At 50.7% G+C, this 21,430-nt stretch overlaps 5 protein-coding genes across 5 annotated transcripts; 1 reads left to right on the top strand and 4 right to left on the bottom strand.

Moving 5' to 3' along the window:
- Positions 1-965: 965 nt before the first annotated feature.
- Positions 966-3,838, bottom strand: J4E87_010457 (uncharacterized protein; the record flags this gene model as incomplete). Its single annotated transcript, XM_049382031.1, has 9 exons — positions 966-1,425; positions 1,478-1,598; positions 1,645-1,798; positions 2,140-2,500; positions 2,553-2,719; positions 2,767-3,048; positions 3,190-3,572; positions 3,594-3,802; positions 3,834-3,838. 9 exons carry the CDS (start codon positions 3,836-3,838, stop codon positions 966-968), a joined length of 2,142 nt encoding a protein of 713 aa, XP_049228206.1.
- Positions 3,839-5,893: 2,055 nt separating this feature from the next.
- On the bottom strand, positions 5,894-6,455 carry J4E87_010456 (uncharacterized protein; the record flags this gene model as incomplete). Its single annotated transcript, XM_049382030.1, has 2 exons — positions 5,894-6,120; positions 6,194-6,455. The coding sequence occupies 2 exons, from the start codon at positions 6,453-6,455 to the stop codon at positions 5,894-5,896; spliced, it is 489 nt and encodes a 162-aa protein (XP_049228205.1).
- A 1,565-nt stretch (positions 6,456-8,020) lies between these two features.
- J4E87_010455 (uncharacterized protein) lies at positions 8,021-9,315 on the top strand (the record flags this gene model as incomplete). The annotated part of the gene is made up of 2 exons (XM_049382029.1): positions 8,021-8,093; positions 8,141-9,315. 2 exons carry the CDS (start codon positions 8,021-8,023, stop codon positions 9,313-9,315), a joined length of 1,248 nt encoding a protein of 415 aa, XP_049228204.1.
- A 291-nt stretch (positions 9,316-9,606) lies between these two features.
- Positions 9,607-10,677, bottom strand: J4E87_010454 (uncharacterized protein; the record flags this gene model as incomplete). The annotated part of the gene is made up of 2 exons (XM_049382028.1): positions 9,607-10,331; positions 10,386-10,677. The coding sequence occupies 2 exons, from the start codon at positions 10,675-10,677 to the stop codon at positions 9,607-9,609; spliced, it is 1,017 nt and encodes a 338-aa protein (XP_049228203.1).
- Positions 10,678-11,123: 446 nt separating this feature from the next.
- On the bottom strand, positions 11,124-12,528 carry J4E87_010453 (uncharacterized protein; the record flags this gene model as incomplete). Its single annotated transcript, XM_049382027.1, has 2 exons — positions 11,124-12,457; positions 12,522-12,528. The coding sequence occupies 2 exons, from the start codon at positions 12,526-12,528 to the stop codon at positions 11,124-11,126; spliced, it is 1,341 nt and encodes a 446-aa protein (XP_049228202.1).
- Between the last annotated feature and the right edge of the window lie 8,902 nt (positions 12,529-21,430).

Here is a 21,430-nt window from a genome sequence, read left to right as displayed (position 1 = left end):
ACTTGCTAGTCTCACCATTGCATCCTGTCTCCATAGTGCCTTCGTTATGGCAACCAGGATACTCAACTCAACATCTGAAGAGCCTGCTAGTCGCAAGCCACACTGCATGCATCTCTCCAGTCCCTGAAAACCTGGTATCTGAATCAGACCCCAGCACATCATACGTAGCAAAAGCGTAGCGGTGGATCCCGCCGCCAAGTGACAGCCTCACATTCGCATCGGCGGTCGATTGGTCTGGGTGTCTTGCCGTAGCGCAGCGTGCGCAGCCAGACCCTGACAGCGGGTCCCAGGCCCGGAACTTTATCATGGCCAGGTAGCATCTGTCGTCTCCACATACGAGTCGAGCGCGCATATGTAGGCGTGTGTCATATCGATGTTGGAGAGATGGGATGGTTGGGAGAACTGGGTGGCTGATGCAGGGAGGTGTTAGCGCCGGTGGCTAGCGTGGTCTAGTCCGCCCCGAAATAGGAGCATGCGTGCCGCTGCGCTTTTGCTTTTCTTCAACACGAAAGTAACAGCTCGGACTCCTATTTCCCTGTTTGCGAAACGGAGCTGTCGCTTCAGACCATGATGCATCTTCTTGTTTGCGCGCTCGTCTCGTGATGATCTGAATGCCATGCGCCACACTGTCTCTCCAGCACGCGCCACACCATCTCCCCAGTACGCCACACTATCCCCGCGGGGGATACTTGGCGCATCCTCGAAGAAACAGCGCAGACGCAAACCTGACCAAACACGAGCAGCATGACCCATACACGATGTTCAATTCTCTGTTAATTAATAGGTTTGCGAGTAGAAGATCAGAGTGTCTAGGTACATTCTTCACTGTTAGACGCGATAGGAGGTGGATTCGTGCGGTGAGTATACAGAAGTTGACTTTAGAGAGGAAGAATATCAACAAAACTAAAGCAATAGAATCTCATTACCCGATGTTAGACATCTAATGCATATTCATACAAAGATCGTCACGTCAACTGATCCTTGATACCATCGCAATCAACGCCGCTCTCCTTCAACAACGCCTCAATCGTCCCAAGATCTTCCTTCGCCTTCGAAAGCGTCCTGCCAATCGACTTGCGAACCTCGCGGTCTTCGCCGTGGTTCAGGCTCGCCTGCTCCACTCCCAATCGCTTCAGATCATTACCGATGGCCTGGAATAACGACCCAATCTTCTCCTCCAAGTACTCCTTGATCAGCTGCTTTTGGGAGTTGATGGCTTGTTGTAGTTGTACAGGAATCGCGTGGTATGGCGTTGTCTCTTCGTCGCGAAGCAGTCTTTTGAACGTTCGATGTTGCATGACCTTTCGTGTCTCCTCCTTCTTGTTCCCTCGCCTGATCTCTTTGCTCGCTGTGTATACATCGATCATGGCGTACCCGAAGTAGGAGATATCGTCGGTGTCAGTAAGACAGCGTAATCTCTGCTTTCTACGGTCGAAGTCAGCAAATGAAATGGGGTGTCCGCTCGCTCAGCACCTACTCAATGAACTTTCTCAGATCGCCAATGCACTTGCTTTGCATCGCCGTAATAAGTGCACCTTTGATGTAGATGCTGTCGAGAAGTAGGTTCAGTTCAGCAGGTCCAGCCTCTGGATACTGTTCTTCATGTTGTTAGCTAGGAAGTCAGGTTTTGTATAAACAACTCACTACGAATGTCCTTGGCTAGTTTGCCTGTTGCTAACACGATTTCTTGCTTCACTAGTTCGCCAATATTCCATCGAGCTTCATAGATGTCTTGAAAGATCGGATTGAGACTCATGCGGTGCTGCTCGAGCAACTGATGGTTCCAACTGGGCTTGCCCTTTCTAGGCTTTTTGTAATTGCCTTGAACGCCATCAGTCCAACTTTCTATAGATGAGAAGGTTCCAATTACCTAGGTTGCTGACAAATGCTTTGTGCGTATTATGATGCCACTAGAAGCGTTAGCAAGTACTTTGTAAGAAGTTTGTAAATCCCACCTGAAGCCACACATCGCACAGTTCCTCTGCATGTCGAATGTATGCAGGAAGTTGCGTACGCAAGGTCTCCAATAAGGGCTTTTCGATTCGATCCTCAAATACATCATCGATGCATCGATGGACCTTCTTTACACATGTCTGGGACGGTATTAGTTTGGCTTTCGTGGCACTCTAAACCACTTACACTACTCAGATTTTCGACGCCACCTTCGATTTTGATTTGGAACACATCAGTTCGTTTGTTGATCCCCATCTGCATGCTAAGCATGAGACCTGGTAATGTTGCGCCCACATAGCGGACTAGCTCTTCTACTCGCATGGGCGAGCATGACGAGATGAGATGTCGCTTCAATGCAGGTATCTCCGTATCCTTGGGGCTTAGAGGAAGAAGGGCGGAATCGTGAGCAGCAATCCCCCTAATGTTACGCTGATAGTCGAAAGCGGACACACAAAACACTGCGTGAGGACGGCCTTTGCCCCGTGTTTCCGCCATAAGCCTTTCCTTCACGCGCCGGCTGCGTTCCTCAACAAGCAATTGCGCAATGCTATGTTCCAATCAGTATCATTATTGCTCGAATCCTCAGGCACTACACGTACGCTTTCTTGATATGTTTTTGCCTCAACTGGTTGCGTAGTATAGCTTCAGCGGCGGAAGAGCTCAACTCTTCGTTCTCAAGCTGTTTGAGTTTCTCGTGAAGACTCATATACGTATGCTTCTCGCCTGGGCTGAGCTTAGTGTGCCTGCTGGGAATCAGGCCGACGTCCTATCTTGGAGTCAGCAAGAGCGTCCCGATAGATCGATTCCTCGTACCTCGGAGAATGTAGCGACTACTGTCACGGGACGGTGATGCTGGATCTTCTCAATCTGATTGGGGAGGCTGTCGTCAGATATGATGCGAGTAATGTTGCACGCTATTATGACGGACGAACAAGACGGTAGGTAGTCGTCCACGCTGGCACGCGCAAGTCGATTCAAGTCATTCCGACCCGGCGTGTCGGCGATGACAATGTGCTCGCTCAGGGCAAAGGGGCCACCGATTTTGACAACTTCGACGAAGGGCCAAGCGTCGCAACCTCCTCTCGAGTCATCGGCCTAGCGACCATGCGTGAATCGAGCAAGCTCATGCCACAGCTCTGCGGTGGTTCGTTTATATATGTTTGTATCCTGACAATCAAGCTCATCATACATGTCGCGAGCGCGAATGATGAGTCGATCTCGTATATCATGTCGCACAGGTGCCCGTTCACTGCTCAACAGGTAGTCCTTCATGGTCTCTTGGTCCTCAAAACTTGGGTCTCCACGGAAGAGTGCTTGGAATACCCCTGTAGCTGTTTCCGTATCTGCCCCTGGAGAATCTGGGCCTGCGGGATCTGGGCTTTGATCTCCTTCTTCATCTTCATGCTCGCTCTCGTCTTCATGTGACAAAAGCCCGTGGTTCCAGTGTTCGAAGTACGTCTCGATCCGCTTCTGTACAGATTCCCACGGGAGGAGAGAGATGATAGCGCGGTATTTGAAACGTGAGTCGTGATCGATCCAGTGATGGTACTCCATAATCACTCTGGTCATGCTCTCGCCACTCTTTGCGGTTTGGACAACACCCTCGTCGCCTAGCAGACCTCCGATAAGGCAAGACTTACCTTGCCCAGTCTCGCCTACAATGCCAATTCGCATCGGCCCGCTGACGTAGGGTGAAACAGATTTTTCTGCCTCCTCAGCTAGTGGATCCCATGAACTGTGCCAATGATTCTTTCCAAGGTTGATAGCAGCGATCAAAGAGGTGATGGTCTTCCCTGACTGTACCTCTGCCTCCTTGTATCTTGGGTCATGGAGGGCGACGCCTTCTGATCTGTGATCAGAATGGGGATCGTGTCTGTTACCGCATCCTTGAGTCAACAGCGTCGAGAGTTGTTCGTTGTTTTCGATCAATTTGAGGACGTCGATCGGTGAAGCGGATGAGAGATTCGGCTGCTGGGCCGACGCAGCTCTTGACTGATCGATATGGGCTCGACCATTGGTGATTCCGATCGATTCGCGGACTTGCTCACCCTCAATCGAGAAGTCTGAGTGTGTCTGGCATGGAACGGAAGGTCGGGGAGGAGGCGTATGTGTAGTATGTCTCGCCACAGAGCGCTGTCGTGCTAGTGATCTCGATGTTGGGCTGGCATATCGGTGTGTTGACGAAGTAGTGGATGTTTGGGGGGTCAATCTCGATCGATACAATGAACGCACACTTGTTGCTTCTGTAAAGGCTGAACTGCGTGACCGAGCACTTATAGAAGAGCGAGGTTGTACCGATGATTCTGCTGTCGATGATTCCTCCATGAGACGATGGGAAGACACATCTCTGATACGACATGCCTCATTGGAAGGGAGTGGTAGAGGGGAGAGCGAACGGCGCTGCGTGACCGATACAGATCGAGAACGATCGGTACCGTCTCGTTCTGGACGCTGAGAGGGTCGGTGTCGCGAGATATGATCACGATTCATATCGTGTAGCAGGACAAACGAACTGAGACTCGTGCATCAAAGTGAGTAAAAAGCTTTCTTGGTGACAGAGAATTAATGATCCGGTATCGTCTGTTCAGGATCCCGATGTACAAGGTAGAAGAGCATCAACAAAGCTGCTTTCAAGTAAGGTGCAATAGTAGTACGAGCTCTGTTACTGAGGGCTGAACTTCGATGTCAGTCAATCAACTTAACACTGACGAGAATCTGGCAACTGGAAAAACTCCAATTTTGTACTGGAGCGTGGGATCCCCTCGCACCCCGACCAAACATGGAACCCCGCCCATGTTGCACAGGTGAATCACCCAGGTAGTGTATGGAAGACCAGGCGTCTCCGCTGCACTGTCCGCACGCAGCCACCCGTGTCAGATGTCACACCGTTGCAGTCCTGGAACAGGCGGCAAGTAAGAGCGGTGAAGTCTGCTCTCCTTCATTGGTGATTCGTACCTAGGCATGCACTGTCCACGGGTGTGATGTGGTGTCCGCACATAGCATGGAGCTGCGGGTCGCCATGGCTGGTAGTGACCTTGGTGCGTGATGACAGGGTGACAGGAACCCGTTATCTGATTGTGGGGGGGATGTAGGTATCAGGTTGGTGAAGTAGCGAGGATTTTGTGGCTGAAGGCGCCTGCCATCCGACATGCCACAGCAATGGAAACGCGCAGGTACAGGCTTGAGTGACCTACCTCTTTCCAATGTGCGTTTGAACTTGCTGCTGTTTGTTGTTCCCAGCGGTAATAGTCACGTAAACTTAGCTAGCATGCACAAGGACGCAATAACGCGATACTGCTATCTGCAACCCCTCAGAATAACTACCTCGTCAGTTTAACCTTAAAGTCTAGTTAGCAAGATCCTTGAAGCAAGCAAACGCGTATAATCCCTAGTACACGATGCCTAAAATCGCAAGCATCGACAGCAGCGGGGTCCAGACGCGTCGCGTGTGCCTGCACCCAGCCTCTAACGGAAGGTGGCCGGCCACGCCGTAAGGCCTGGCGATGGCTTGCATACGCGACGTCAATGTTTCACAGCCTTGTATTAGCAGATCCACACGGGGAGAAGGCATAGTTGGCAAGAAACAAGCTGGAGGGGGGATTGGGCTTGGATGTTACCCTTTTGAGCCTAGCTGCTGCCTAGATAGGCCTAGCAACTGCCTGTATTAACTGGACACCTGTCTCCAGACATTGCAGCGTTTGCTGAAGCGACCTGCGCTGCGGAGACATAGAGGCGAAGAGGCGGGCGAGAAAGCGGTTGTGGTGTGACAGCGAGTACTTAGTTGCTCGGAGAACATTTTACCAGAGGAACTGTGGAAGGTCAGGATATAGGGGACACGTGACTCTAGGAAGAGACGATGGTACCTTGTTTTAGTACCTAATAACTTTCACCTTTGTACACATGCTTCCTCTATTGCTTGCTGCACTCCTTCTTTCCCTATCTACTCGACATAAAACACCTCCTCCGTTTGCCCCCACCACCCGGGCCCCGTCGCGCTACCTTTCGCGCCCTTGACAGGGCTCTCCTGCATCTTATCCGTCATCTTCCACCACTTCTGCACAACCTTGTTCTCCGCCATACGCGCCATATCTTCATCAAAGTTTTCGCCGACGTATTTGAAAGACGCGAAGAGCATGGGGCGCGGGAAGAGGTTCATGTATATCGAGTCTGGAGGAATGAGCGTCAGCGATCTTCCGGGTCACGAATTAACAAAAGGTTGGGGAAGAGGAGGGAAACGTACAGTCCTTAATATTCGAATCTTTGATTTGCTCGAGCACCTCGGGCCACACTTCTGCATGGCATTTCTTGTATTCCTGCACACATTCCGGTTTCAGCCAAAGCCATTGGCCTATTCTGCGAGGGCCTTGGTCTTTCTTGTCGAGCGTATCCGGGTCTTCTCCGTTCTTGATCGCCATCTCACGGGCTACTTTGCGGCGAGTTTGTTCTTCGTTTGCAAGACCGCCTGAGAGGGCGAGGACGGGGTCCGTGATAGCCTGCCACATTGGCATTATGGAAGTTGGGATGGGATGTGGTGTTGAGTGGGGAGAAGGTGTTTATCTGGTGCAGATGACAACGTTGTCGTTGATTTTGGTATGGCGGGGAAATTGGTAGAGCTACAGCTTTGGAGGGGTAATTGGCCGTCTTAGCTATCTTCTCCTATTGACGGGCCGTCGCGTTTATTATGTGAGCGCGTCTTGGTCGGAACATCAGGTGCCGAGGGGCAAAGCTTGGTGGAGCTTGTACGGCCCGGCGTGTGTGGCAGTGAACATGTCAGTGTGGGGTACAAAGCTGTACGCCTAACCAGGCATGACGATGTTTTCAAGATGCGTTGTGAGACTGTGCCATACTTTTGCGGCTCAGGGCTTGGCCGTGAGGCAGAATTGTGCGCAAGGCTGGATGCCTGGATGATTTGTGGAGAGAAGGTAGATCATAGGATGGGAGCTTGGGTGGAGCTTTGATGGCTGAGTTGTGGCAGTGACGATGCCGCGTGGGGCAAGTACGCTAGAACTTCAATTGTTCGAGGATGCGTGTCCAGAGAGCTGCACCAACGTCCGGAGAACACCATTTCATCTTTCGCAGCGAGGTTGATGCACCAAGGTACCAGTTTCACGATAAATCATCATGCAAGGATGCGCGAGCGAATGCCAGACGATGCAGCGACTGCCGGACTACATTGAGAGGTGAGTGCGACGGTCGCGACGTTACCTGTATCTCCATTGAGGCCTACACTATGATCTATCCTGGGGCTAGGTAAGCTGTCAAGGTAATGTATGCCTCTGGCAGCTATCGGGGTTCGAGATTCACACGATCTGGACAGTCTCAAGATGTCGCCGTTCGCACTTACCTCTTTGGCACTCACTTTCCTCCTTTACCGACGCCATTTCGATCTATCGGTGTCTGAAGTCACCCGTATCTTCTCTAAATGCTCCGATTCCTTGAATCGCTGAGCTGCCCCATCGATAAACATCTACAGGTAGCAGGAAAGGTCGGTGTCCCATTGGTGGTGTCATCACAATCTTTCGCAAGACGAAAGCGGTGAAGATGCGGCGAGAACAATTCATGAAATTCATGGGTAAGCTCGGAAGTGTTCACTTAGTTCCAAAGCTTCTTTGAGGTTTGCCGTTAGTCGTTGTCGTCTCCATGTACGGCGTCGTTAGTGGCCATCTTTCACCTCCACGTCGACGTCTACGCCTCACTGCCTCTTCATTCGCGCATCGCAAACCCAAAACCTGATGTCTTCTCAAATACTAAGATCAAAAGTGAAGGAGAAAGAGTGTTAGTCAGCCCCTCGCTTGGCGCACTGTGGGAGTCAATATCCGCCTTTACCTGCGTTTGTTTCTCCGCCCACACCAGTCTCACGCTCCCACCTTTGTACGCGCGAGCTTCCCAATTCAGTAGCTTTACATCTATCAGCTTTTGCTCGCTCTCCCACTAAAGTCGCTTTCTATCCATGTCTCTGCCATTCAACTTCAATTTAGAGGCAGCTCTTGCGCATGCTGGCCTGCGACTGCCTCCGCTACCACTCACTGATCTGACTCTACCTGTTCCAACATCATCTGCCGCCGCTATGGCTAGCCGACCCGTATACCCGCCTTCTGGAGTACAAGAAACTCCTCGTAGCGAAGTAGATCTGGACTTGGGTACGTGACACCACCATCTAACCCACTCTCACTAACGCAGCATCCAGCCCTTCACCTTCAAGAGCTCGAGATCAACAACCTTAAGGACACCGTCGCCAACCAAAAGGACGCGATTGCCGACCACAGGGAAGGATCGAAAGATCTCCGCGAGGCCGTCAAGGACCTTCGCCACGTCATCAAGAATCTTCGGGAGCGTAATGGCGACCTTCAAGAGCTCAATAGCCACCTCGCTGTCAAGAACGCGGCACACATCGACCAGCGAGACAAGCTTCAAGAGACCAAGATTGAGCTAGCAGAGCTTCGGGACGATCATGTTGAGCTCAACGACAACTTCAACCGCGACAAGAACCTCATCGAAGGGCTGAAAGCCAAGGTCAAGCAGCAAGACGGCATCATCAATGGTCTCAAAAGGCACAACGACGCCGTCGATAGCAAGCAGCGTTTCACCATCGTCGAGCTCACTGTCGCGATCAAGGCCAAGGACGAAGCGTTCCAGACACTGAACAGTGAGCATGAGAGGCTTCAGGCCACCTACGCGACTACGACCAGCGACCATGGTGCTGCTATAAGGAACTCCTCTGCATCACGCATGGCTCTGGAAGAAGAGCTGGAAGAGTTGAAGGATGAGCTGAAAGAACTTCGCGACTACTACGAGGGCAACGAGGAGGTCAATGGAGGATCGGAAGACAAGATCAAGGAGCAGGACGAGACCATTGCTGAGCTTAACGCCAAGGTTCAAGAGCTAACAGGATTCCTTCGCGACTCGACACGCCAAGTCCATAGGTGGTTCGACGAGGCCCAGGAAGAATGCGACAATCATGAGAAGTCGCAGAAGGAGGTAAAGAAGCGAGATGAGACCATCGGGTGGTTAAAGTGGGAGGTACATGAACACTCGGAGACCATCGCGAAGCTGGAGAAGCAACTCGTCGAGGCCAAGAAGAGTGAAGAAGTAGGCCTGGATGTAAACGAGGTCACCGAGGCGTACACGCGAGAGCTGCAGGAACGCAATGACGAGATCGCCAATTTGCAAGAGCACGGCATAACTCAGAAGATGGGGCAGAAGAGTGTCAATGAGCTGAAGAAGCTGAGGATCAAGGTCAAGGAGTGTGATGCGGCTCTTGTGGGGTTGAAGCGGCAGGTACAGCAAAAGGAGAAAAAGATCCACCGCTTGGAGAGCAAGCTTCACGACTTGGAGGACCCATACTGGACAGGTGTGGCTTGATGTGTTTGAAGATACTCGAAAGAGTATCGCCGGACTGAGACAAGACGATTCGAGGAACGAAAAAACTGTAAAATAACTGGTATCAAAATGAGCTATAGAGCCACCGACACACCCATGTGTCCTCCACTGAATAAACCAAATAAACCCAGTAGATACGGCTACCCTCCATGTATCCCGTCTTTCGTGACATTCCGAAAAGACATGAATGCAGCTAAGCCTTCCACTCAAACTCTTTCGCATACTAATACACTGACATCGGCTCCACACCAGGCTTCCTTACGCACACACCCCCTACAACGGCTGGTAATCCGTGCTAGTGTCTCCAACCCAACCATACCACAGCGCAACCACCGTATTCGCCGCAACCCACACACCCGCGTATCCAACAGCACCGACAACATCAGTACCGATGAGCGTCATACACCGTTGAACGGTACCCGCGAACAAGAACGCATTCAGAATAACCGTCTGCTGAATAAGCGTCCTCGTCCTTTTGCTGTAGTTGAAGAAGTTGTGCTCGATCGTCTTAGGGAGAGTCGCGGTGCTCGGATCGAAAACTTCAACTGGTGTTTGAGTTCCTGAGCGCTGAGCCGCAAAACTCGGATTAAGCAAAAACGCCTTCGCCGCCCAGCCCACCACAACCGTCTTCGCCAGAATCGACACCGGAGACTCATTGTGCGCCGCTTCCAGCGTAGGAATATCGAAATACTGGACCAAGAACGTGTTCAGGAACCCGCTTGTCTGACCCGCCCACAGCACGACAATGTACACGGCGATGGCGAGCATCGACGACGAAACCTGGACTTGGATGCTGTTGAGCAGGAAGCGGTTGCGCAGGGGCTCGTTGTTGCGGTGGACGATGGAGCGGGGGCGGAGGAGGTAGGTGGGTATGGCGAAGGAGAGGACTTCGATGGTGATGTTGGCGGCGGCGGTGAGGGCGCTGATTTCGTAGTACGTGGTTAGGAGGTAGGTGAAGGGCGCGTAGGTGAGGACGGTGAGGGCGGAGACGTCGAAGACTGTACAAGCTGTTAGCCATCATCTCTCGATATTGTGGTTTCGGCGCGTCTTACAGTCATAGTTAAAATACCACGTCATCCACACAGTAACCCAGCGCATCGCGACGCGCGCCGCCGGCGAGTAAAACGACGTGACATCGTCCTCTTGCGGCACCTTGCTCACAGCACCCAGTTCCGGACGCAGGAAATTCGCCGTAAACTCCCACAGCAGCATGTTGATGCCCATGTTCAAGCTGATGAGAATGGGCACGCGCAGCGCCGTGGGCAGACGCGAGCGCGCGGGTGCGCGTTTGGGTGCTGGGACGACATCGGGCGCGGTGCGCTCGATGAGTGCCGGTGGTGCCATTTGTCTGTCGCGTTGAGGTTGGGGGTGTGAATAGAGAGGGGGTGGTGATGGGAGTGACGGAGATGGGTAAAAAGAAAGTTCGAGGTTGTGCGCGCAGGGCTGGGATGGGGTGGGCGCGATGGCTCCGTGGGGATGGGGGATGAAGCTTGTGTTGGAGCTAGTGCTGAGATCTTTGTTTTGGACCTGCGTCATTGCGCGACGGGCAAAATAGTGAACCGTGTCCGTGCGCGAGGCAATCTCGACGCATATTAAGTGATGTTTGTACTGCGAAGAGGTGAATGCGATGCTCGATGACTACACGTCGAGATATAACGCGCAAAATCACGGCTTCATCGTCAGCATTGGAGTGGTAGTCATGATCCGACATCATCTCTAGCTGTGGACTAGGTGAATAGAACCTTGGAAGTCTTTCATTAGATCTGCAACCACCTACCTCTCCAATTACTCTAAACAAGATACCTAAAATCACCCATCTGCTTCCTCCCCTCCTCAACACTAACCCCCTCCACAGCCGCCGTCTGCTCCGCCACATCCCCATGCACAACCCACGCATCCGTCCCATCATCCAACCGCTTATTCAACCTCACTAGAATAACCCTGAAAACAAAGCACCCCGCAATCGTAACCCCAAACATCGCCGTAACAACCCCATAGCTGTTCCTATACCCATTATCCGACATATTCCACACATAACTCCCAGCAATGTTGCCGAGCTGCGAGAACGCGTTGATCATGGCGATGGCGACGGCGCGCTTGGCGGGTGGACGCGGGAACGAGGACGAGATCCAGGAGTAGAAGACGATGAAGCCGGCGTAGGAGGAGGCTTGCAGGAAGAGGGCGACGTAGCGGCCTGCGGTGTTTGATGTTGCCATCGAGATGACGAATCCGACGATGCCTAGCATGATCGGGCAGACGATGTGCCAGAAACGTTCTTGTTGTCGATCTGCGTGCCACGCGTTGATGAGCGAGACGACGCAAGCGAAGGCCCACGGCGGCGCGGACATGAGAAGCGTGGTGATGTAACCGAAACCCAGGGTGCGTGTAAGCGTAGGGAAGAAGGCGTTGAACGACAGTCCAACTACGTATGCCGTAAACGTGAGCATCATGACATAGATCTTGAGATCCTTGACCGCCATGAAGAAACCCGCGAAAGCAGATTGCTCAGCCGAATCTTCATCTGCTTCGCCGACATCCTCGGTCATGCGTAGGACGGCGACGGCGCGCTCTTCCTCGGTGAAGCCTTTACTGTTGTGCGGGAGATCGGGGAGGATGAAGATGGCGGAGATGGCGATGAGCATCGTTGCTGCGCCTTCGATCCAGTACAGCCATCGCCACGCTCGGTGGCCGAGGGTTCCTTCCATGTTTCCCAGTACTGCGGCGCCGACTAGCGAGGAGAAGGCGTTCGAGATTAGGTTTCCGCAGAACAAGATCGCGTTTCGCAGCGTGAGTTCACGGCGCGTGTACCATTTCGAAAGGATAAGCAGCGCGCCAGGTAGGAAGGCAGCTTCCACGAAGCCAATGAAGAAACGGATTGCGACCATGCCAGCGAAGTTCGTGACGTTTCCGGATAGAGTAGAGATCATGCCCCAGATGAGCATAACAACGGCGATGTACAGCGAAGGACGCGGAATCTTGTTGATGATCATGTTGGATGGGACCTGCATTAAGATGTATCCCACGTATAGAATAGACAGACATGTGCTGTATTGCGTGGGGCTGAGGTTGAGGTCTTCTTCCAGACCGCCCAGACGGGCGGCGGCGATGTTGTTGCGGTCGAGATCTGGATGCACTCGTTAGTAATGGTTCCCTTCTTTGCGCATATGATATGGGAGGGTGCTACTCACAGTTCATAATATAAATCAACACAAAAAGCGAACATCTCGCATCCAGCTTCCTCTTCAACTTCTTCTCCACCTCCGCCCTCCTCTCTGGACTCATATTCGCCGCAAGTCCACCTACCTTCGCTGCGTGATGGTGTTCGGAGATCTGCGCCGCATCGTGGGCGGAGATCTTGTCGTCCGCTGGGTACTGTGTCGACACCATCTTTACCAGAGGTCTTTCCAAGCGGTCCCAATTCCCGAGCAGTCTTCCTTGTCGCGACGTTCAAGAAACCGGAGGTAAACAGACGTTCTATGAGAGGAAGTCTGGGGTCCCCTCCTTAATATACACAAACCAAGTCGGCTCCTCCGACTTTGCGGTTACTCCGGATTTTTGTGGTAACCTTACCCCACTATACGGAGCTTGGCTTGTCTAGCATGCAGGTAGTTCGCCGTCAACCAAATACCGTTGCATCCTCCGCCCATCCTACCCCGACCACTTAAGGACGACGTGCATGATGCCCCAGTCATTTGTCGAATTTTTCTGGTGGTAGCTCGTGTGTTCTGATTAGTCTGCGCGCACGACTCATGCAGCGATGGAGGCGATGGAAACCAGCGGCGATTTGTGCCTGCGAAAGAAGTCTTTCCCCGCATTAGCTCTTTCCTCCGTCCTGCCTCCGTCCTCCCTGCCTGGTCTCCTCACCATCCATCCAATCTCATCAGCCAGCCCTCCCGACATTGTTAATTGATTAGTAGGCCGAGCACTTGGCCCGCCATCTTGAATATGACCAAGAGCTCCAAGCACCTGAGGTTGCGCGGAAGGCGGGCTTGATCGCAACTGCATACTGCGCCCGGTACTGGTACTCGGCTTCTGGCTGGCCGCTGGGGCTTGTTCAGATGCCGATGGCGACGTCGCGTAAATGTGTAATGGATTTGGATGGGCACGGGCTGGCAGGATCCGACAGCCGGCCGCGTTAACGCATGCCGAGGCGAAGCGAAGCGAAGGGAAGGCGCATGCGTCACTCCGACGAGGGAAGGGAAGGGCGGCCTGGGGACACGGCAACGGGACGGCGTTTAGGTTGGGGATTTGAGCCGCATGCGTATCTGACGTTCTCGCATTCGCAGCTTGCATGGCCGGTAGCAGACAGTGTTTCAACAAGTCGCGCGCTGCCTATGTATACTGTACGATGTCGCATACGCAACGCCCACTCGCCCACAGCAACATCCTCCCCAGACCACCCACACCCACACCAGCACCATCCACCGACAAATTGCGGAGACTGGAGACTCCGCTTGCTCCAAGCGGAGAAAGACGCACATCCTCATGTGACGCTGAGCCGCACGTTCACCGCCTTGATCCAACCATCGCGTACTTGCACCTGGAGATAGCACCGGTTCGCTGCAATTGCACCGTGTACGTAAATCGCCGCCGAGCAGCTCCGCGGTAGAACTTCGGATCGGAGGGGATTTTTGTGGGTCGGTTTTTGAGAGGATTTCTGGGGGTGCGGGTGCGGGTGAGTAGGAAGACAAGGGTAGGTGGGTGATTAGTGATTAGTGATCGTGCCGCCATAAGACGATGATCATGGACTTTTGGTTTTCGATGTCTGGAGGGGTTGATGAAGTATTGACACAGCTGGCACGACGTGATGCGAGGCCGGCTGTATTTGCAGTGGAGTGCCGCACAGGGAAAGAGACAAAACATCGCAAGTTCAAAATCTGGCTTTTTGGACACCCTCCATGACGTGGTGGTGGCGGCATTTTTCATCGCATATCGACATCGAGGTGTACCTCCGATTCTTGTAACGAAAGGGCCAGGATTGACGCAGATCATCGGGCGATCTCGTCGAAGTTTTGGAGGATACAGCGCAGACACAGAACTCAGACATCCCGATAACGAGATACTGTTTTGGAAAATCGAAAGCCCACGGGTGGGATATGAAGAAAGAAGGTGGCGGCCAGGAAAAGAGCTTTTATACTCGCCAGGGCGATGAGGCTGTCATCTTGTCTAAATGACACCGTTCTTCATAGCGTGTAAGTCTTTCGGATTTGTCGCATGAGAACGCTCTGACCAGAGAAGAGGCAGAACATGGCGAGTTGAGTACTCTGTTTTGAAGAACACAGCAGCACATAACGCTGGAAACCGATTTCTTTTGGTCCTGCCTATACAAACACATGGGCATTTGGTCTCGCTCTTTTCGGATCCAGGTTCGACGCGTCAGCGAGCGACCGCGATACCAAAGCATACTTTCCGAAGCTGACGAACGCCATGCATACTTTCAAAGCCACTTTTGGAGGACGCGATCAGGCGCAGACATCCTTTGGCTTTGAGGTATCTTTGGAGATTGAGAACCGGAGAATGTGATAGGAATGGGAAGGTTGTCGGTCGTAAGAACAGCTTTTATACCCAGCTGAAGGTTGCGGTAGTTCAGATCATACCGTATCCATGTGGACTTTTGTGACAGATGGTGAAGTAACGAGGTGAACGGAAAGAGAAGCATGGGGTCGTCTTCCTGCCGTTTTGGAGACGAATACATATGATAAAGTTCTTTCCTACTTGGCTCTCTCGAACATCGGGTCGCTCTTCTTTCTTTTCGAATTACTGGGGGAGGTTGGTCCAAGACATGTGTACGAAGCCAGTGCCTTTAGTCAGACGCGATCCGGACACAGACATAGGTAGGTGGTCTGCTCATTTGAATAAGGAACAATTTGGAGTGTGGAATAGGAAGACAAGGTTCTCAAGCAGAAGGACTGCTTTCATATCTATCCAAGCTCTGAGCCCGGTGTGTTCTCCATCGCGGGGTTTCTGAGCACGTTGGATCTCAGTATGGCAAAGTACATGCCGGAAACAATCCGGCAGACGGAGACATGACCCATTTGGTATGCCTTTTCGATCGTACCACATGATTTGCTGACTTCATTGATGTTTCGACGACACGCTCGCGAAGATGCCAGTCATTCAGTTGACGTCGCGACATTTTGAAAACCGAGAGGCAGACGCACGACATGTTGTCGTGTCCAAGGCGTTTTCTTGAAAGTAGAAAAGAATGTTTGTTGGAGAAGTGAAGCTCTGTGATGGCGAGAAGCCTTTTAACATAGTCGTCACAGAGCGAAAACTATACTGGATGAGGCTTCGGCCTTGCGCGGACAAGGAATCAGAAGAGTGGCGGCGGATTTCCATCATCTGGGTAGCATTCCATTTGAGTCTCTCGGAATACTCATAACGGCAGATTTTCGAAGCATGAAGGCTTCGTACTGCTTTTTGGAAGACGCCGGCAGACGCAGGACATGAGATAGTCGGTGTACTATTTTGGAAATAATAGTGAGGAATGTGTGTTGAAGAAGGGAAGCATTGTTACAACGAAGGTTCTCTTATAAACCCTCCGCGGAGCTACGACTGAAACCGATTGAGTCCTCAATCATATTCAGGTACGCCGTCAAGGCCTCCAGTCTGGTGGTCTCACGATCCCATGACCGAAGACTCCATCAGGTTTGTTTCAATCTCTCGCAGGACTCATGTCACATTTCGTGACGTGTTTTGGAGCATGAAGGCGTCATCCAGCCCTTTTGAAAGGTACTGGGCAGGCGCAGGACATAAGTCGAGGCTATGCCGTTTTGAAAGACAACAAAGAATGTTTGGTTAGAAAAGGAGACCTGCAAGAACGAGGAGGTACTTATAGAGACATCACAACTATCTCCTTCCAACGTATCCTCTTGGAGAGTCCGCAAATATTGAGCAAAGATGCCAGCAAGCTCTCATGCGATCGAGGCATTTTGTATTTTCGTTCTCTCTCCGAGTGTCTCATGCAACAAGATCAGTGCGCTTTGAAGCATCGTGATGCCGAGGAAATCTTCTAGAAGACGCCGAATAGAGCCAGGTCATGTCTCGGAGTCCTGTTGATTTTAATGAAAACAACGATAAATTAATGTAAGAGGAGTGAAGCTGTGTTGGACTGAAGAAGCTTATATTGTATCTTCACAATCGAGGCTCGACAGCACATCTTGCTGTGAGCGCAGATTTCGAAGTTCAAGCAGGCGGACGAAAAGTCTCATTTCGCACTGATCTGGCGATTTCCTGATGGCTTTCGAATTTCTTGCTTGATGAACTTATAGACGAGCTATAGAACGCTTCCAAGACATAACCAAACCGTCGAATGCTTTTTGATCTCCGGGCAGCTAGACGCAAACATCTTGACTAACCAAAGAGGTTTTGGATATGTTGAAAGGTAGGGTTGGCTCATAAAGCTGAGAGCAAAATCCCTAAAGACTTTATACGCATCCAGGATACGGATTGCTTCTTTAAAGAGCTTAGCCAGAGACGCATGTAAGTTCCTGAACGAGAGGAAAGCAGAAGAACGAGCTTAGGAGAGCCTGACTGCAGCAGCATAGCAAGAATTAAAGTCTTTTTTTTAATCTCAGCGCGCACACAGACATAAAACCTGGTAGACTTGCTTTTGGTATTTTGATAATTTGAGAGTGTTGTAAGAAACCAGACGCCAAAGCTGCGGAACGGAGACTTTATACGCGTTCCACACCTCAAGCTAGTGCTTTTTTGACTCTAGCTCAGCCGGCCTCACAAGCATGTAGGCTACCGTATCTTTTGTGATCCCAAACCACGAGGAAAAAGGGAAAGAATGATGTTATAAGACGCCGGGACTTTGTCGACATGAACAACCCCTGTGGTTGCTTTTGATCTCAACGCACCCGCAGACATGGCTGTGCTTGGAATGCATTCTGGTGGTGTGATTGAAGATATTGAAGGTCATGTATTGCGGCACGCAACGCAAGAAGCATATGTTATTTCTTCTTCGTCTTTGTTATCGCACTTCGACCGCGAGAAGCGAACATTAAAAGAAGGTATCTCTCTTTTGATATCTCATGATGGCTATCGACGTCCCGGGACTCCAACACATTAAGTTTCCATTGGACTCTTTCTTATGGTAGATCTCGGCCCTGCCTGGTACACACATGAAGCCCTACCCATCATGTTTTGGTATTCTGATCAAGCAAAGATGTTGCAAGAATAAGAGTGTTGAAGAGCACAAGGCTTCTGGTCATGTATGAATCTTTTGTGGCTTTCTATTCGAGTCTTGGAGTCATCGGCAGACATGAGTATTAACTGTGCTCTCCCTTGGGGCGTGATAGTGGCTGTCGAGAACCCAGGACTTCCACAACATGACGGCATTAATGATCTCTTTTTCTCATGGATCTAGCTCGGCCCGACACATGTAGGAACTCCGTCGCGCTTTTAGTAAACGAAGACCTGTAGACATCGTGGGAGTAAGAGGTCTGAGGCCACAGCGTCTCAGAATCATTCGAAGTACGCAACCACGTTTTGATCTCAACTGGGGCGCACATAGAATGCCTCGAATTCATTTTGACAATACCTAGGGCAAGGATAGAGTAGGGGGGTGGGAGTCGAGAGACCCAGCTTTCGACAACATACAGATGAGGTCAGGTTCTTTTCTTTGCATCTCGGCTCGGTTGGTCACACACATTAACATGCATGTTGATCGTTTTGGTAATGGCAGGACTATCAATGTTTTATGAGAATAACAGTTAAGTACCCAAGGCTTTATAGCACCTGGCAAGTGCTCTATTCTCTTTGGGTAAAGTGCTGAGTCCCTGGCTCGCACATGAATATACCACCTTTGTTGTTTCGTAGATTGCGGAAAGTTTTAGGATGTATGTATTCAAAGTGCGAACCACAGGGCGAGGAGGCTTGAATTTGTGTGATTTATTCTGGTTTACCAGCCCGACCCGACACACATAGAAAGGTTTTCGATCCGGTTTGAGTACTGGACACTCTGGAGTAGAGGTAAAAGCGCGAGCTCCACAAGGCAGAAGCATGGAAACGCGTTGAGTACTTTTGATCTCAGCCCACCCGCACATGTACAGATGATGATCAGGTTTTGGTAAAGCTTCTTTGAAGAAGAGCGGAAGGTTGTAAGAGTCAGAGAAACGAAGACTTCGCAGGCATATAACCCAAGTATTGCGCTTTCTTCCAAAGCTCGGCGCAGGCACAGACATCAGAGTTGATACCTCGACCTTTTCGTGTTGTACGGCGAGACAGATAAAAGTAAGTGTGATGCAAGAAGACAGGTTGGAAATCGCGAGTCCGACGATCTGGACTCATCCGATTGATCAAAGTCATTTTCTTTTGGCGCCAGCCAGCTGCACATACGTCCAGCCTGTTGTCCTTTTGGTGGTCCGCAAAGACGAGTGTGCGGTAAATAAGAAGAACTGAAGTTTGGGACATTCATGCTATCTTCTGTGCCTTTCTCGAAAGCGCGACACTTCCACACATCAATCTTGGCAACAACGCATTGTTGATATTTCGAAAAGACGAATGTGTTGTAGGGGGAGAGAGACGAGACGTCCAAGACGCCGGAAACATGACAGCAGCCTCTGTCATGTTTCACCAAAGCTCGACACTCTCGCACATTGGAAGCTTGCTATACCCTTTTTGGTGAAATAGACAGTGAGAGTGGTGTAGGAGAGTAGGAAAAGGACAGTGCAAGACTCCCAGAACATGTATCGTTGATGCTCTTTGTTTCTCCGATCTCCACAGACCCGCACATGGGCACATGATAATCAGATTTTGTTGATTGCGCAAAGCGTGTGTGCTGCAGAAGCATAGAATGAGGAGAGCCCAAGCCTCCAGAAGCATGGGTCTTTTTGTTCGCTATTTCTGCTAGCAAATCCTGGCTCAGCCAACCAAACACATTGGACAGTTGTGGTGCGTTTTCGGTTATCCGCAAAGGCGAGTGTGATGAATGAAAACAGGAGCTGGCCGGCCCAAGGATCCAGAAGCATAAGCCTTTCCAGGGTGCCTTTTGGTAGAAGAGATCAGCCTGACCAGCTGGAAACATCAGACTACCTTCTAGTGTTTTTAGTAATTCGCAAAGGCGAGTGGAATGTAGAAAGACAAAAGCTAACGAACTCAGGAACCCAGAAGCATGAAATTCCAGAATTATCTTTTCTGGTGGCAAGTTCTACACTAGCAAACCTGGCTTATCAGCCTTGATAATGCGTTTTTGTGATTTTAAACCCTGGAGATGCAGTAAAGAAGCGGAGGTTGCGGCCTCTCAGACTTATATTAGGTCGCTTCCTGGATTTTAAGTAGTAGCCGAAGAGCTTGGAGCAGCGTGACGCAGCCATTAGTTTTCCAGCACTGCATTTTCAGTGTCTCTGTTCGAGAAAGAGTAAGGATGTAGAAGGAGACAAGACTCTGTAAGCTGCAGAGAGTCAGAGAGTCAGAGAGCCCAAGAGCATAGAACGTTTTTCGTGAGCCTTTTTGAGGTAAAGTTCAATGCAGCAGGCAGAAGACATACAGCGTTGATTTCGCTTTTTTGATAGTTTGAATAACCGAGGAAGATGCAAGGAGATAAAGTTGAGAGCTAAGTAAGTCCAGCAGCATATTGTACACGACGCGGTAGTTTTATCATGTATCTCGGTTCAGGCAGCTACTTACACATAGGGTCGGGTTCTGTGCTTTTTGATATCTAGCAATGGAGTAGAAACGCAGAAGAAGAAGGAGCTGGACTTCCAGGAGCAGGAACCAGGTTAAGCGTTCTTTTTTAGTTTACGAGATTGGTACCGAAGTCCAGCGAGCGGAGACATAGAACATCATTTGGGATGTTTTGATGTTCGCTGGGCTGAGAGGGGCCGTGGAAGGATGGAAGAAAGAGAAGAGAAGACTCCAGCAGCATGACCACAATCGTGGTCTAGTTTGTTCTTGCGCAGGCGTGATTCCAGCTCGGCACAGGCAAACACATAGAGGTATCAACTTTATCTTTTTGGTAATTCTCAAAGCGAGAGAAGGTAAAGAATCAGGGAAACCTGAGGGCGAAAGACTCTCAGGCCATGCTACCTCTATGGTGTAGTTTTGGTATAGAGCCATCTCAGTGAAGTTCATGGGCATCTGATGATCAAGTTTTGACATCGCCTCAGTCGCGCGAGATTGCAGAGGAGAGCCATGGATGAGGCGCAGATGTATTTTATATGTCGATATCAAGGCAGTGGGTCTGAGAATAGATGCAGGCCGGAGAGTGCTTCTCATCCCAACTATCCACCTTACCTTTAGAAGATCTCCATGGGAAGTAGCGGCGTTCATTTTAGAAAGGCGTTGGTCTTATCTTCTCATCAAGAAGAAGGGTGGTTATTTTGGTAGAGTGAGTTGGCGGCGAAGTCCAGAGACATAGCCCAGTGATGTGGGTGTTTGAACTCAAGAGAACGGGCCATTCAAAGTTTTTCCATAGGTTTCGAACGCCGAGGAGAAGAAACAGAACATAGCTGTGGTGAACACGTTTTTTGAGAGAAGCAGAAGAGGAGAAACCATGACGCCATCATGCGTTCATTTTGGAGAAAGCTCACAAGGAGTGTAGATAAGGCAAGAAGGATGGAGCCGGCAGGAGAGGACCTTTTATACACCTCGTAGATAGCGTAGCGAAGACAAGCAGACCTCATCAATACTTCTTGCGTGTTTTTTTGGAGGAAGAGAGAAGGCAACATCCCATAATCCGGTCATGTGTGTATTTTAGACAAGCTCAGAGCGAATGTGGAAGAGGAAATCGCAGGAAGACAGCACATGAAGAGCTTGTATAGCGATTTGGAAAGCCGAGCGGAGACAGGCGGATCATGTGCTTACCAATGTTGTTTTTTTGGAGGGACAAAAGAAGACAGCGCACATGGCGAAGCAACGCCACATTTTGATAAGCCTCACAATGAGCATGAATAAGGAAAGAGTAAGCAAGCCGGCAGAAGGAGAGCTTTTATACACCTCTTGCACAGCTCAACGCCGGAGACTGGCAGATCATCAGATTCACTACTGTCGTTTTTTTGTTTCGAAATATCCCCAACCCGCGTCCTTCTCCCGCCATACGCTTTGTTCATCTTGTTTTTTGAGAGCAAGATTGTGTTGTTTTGACAAGTTCACA

The sequence above is a fragment of the Alternaria ethzedia genome (assembly GCF_023757985.1).
Source record: "Alternaria ethzedia strain BMP 0044 chromosome Unknown scaffold_49, whole genome shotgun sequence".
Lineage (NCBI taxonomy): Eukaryota > Fungi > Ascomycota > Dothideomycetes > Pleosporales > Pleosporaceae > Alternaria > Alternaria ethzedia.
This window is presented reverse-complemented; position numbering and strand designations above follow the sequence as displayed.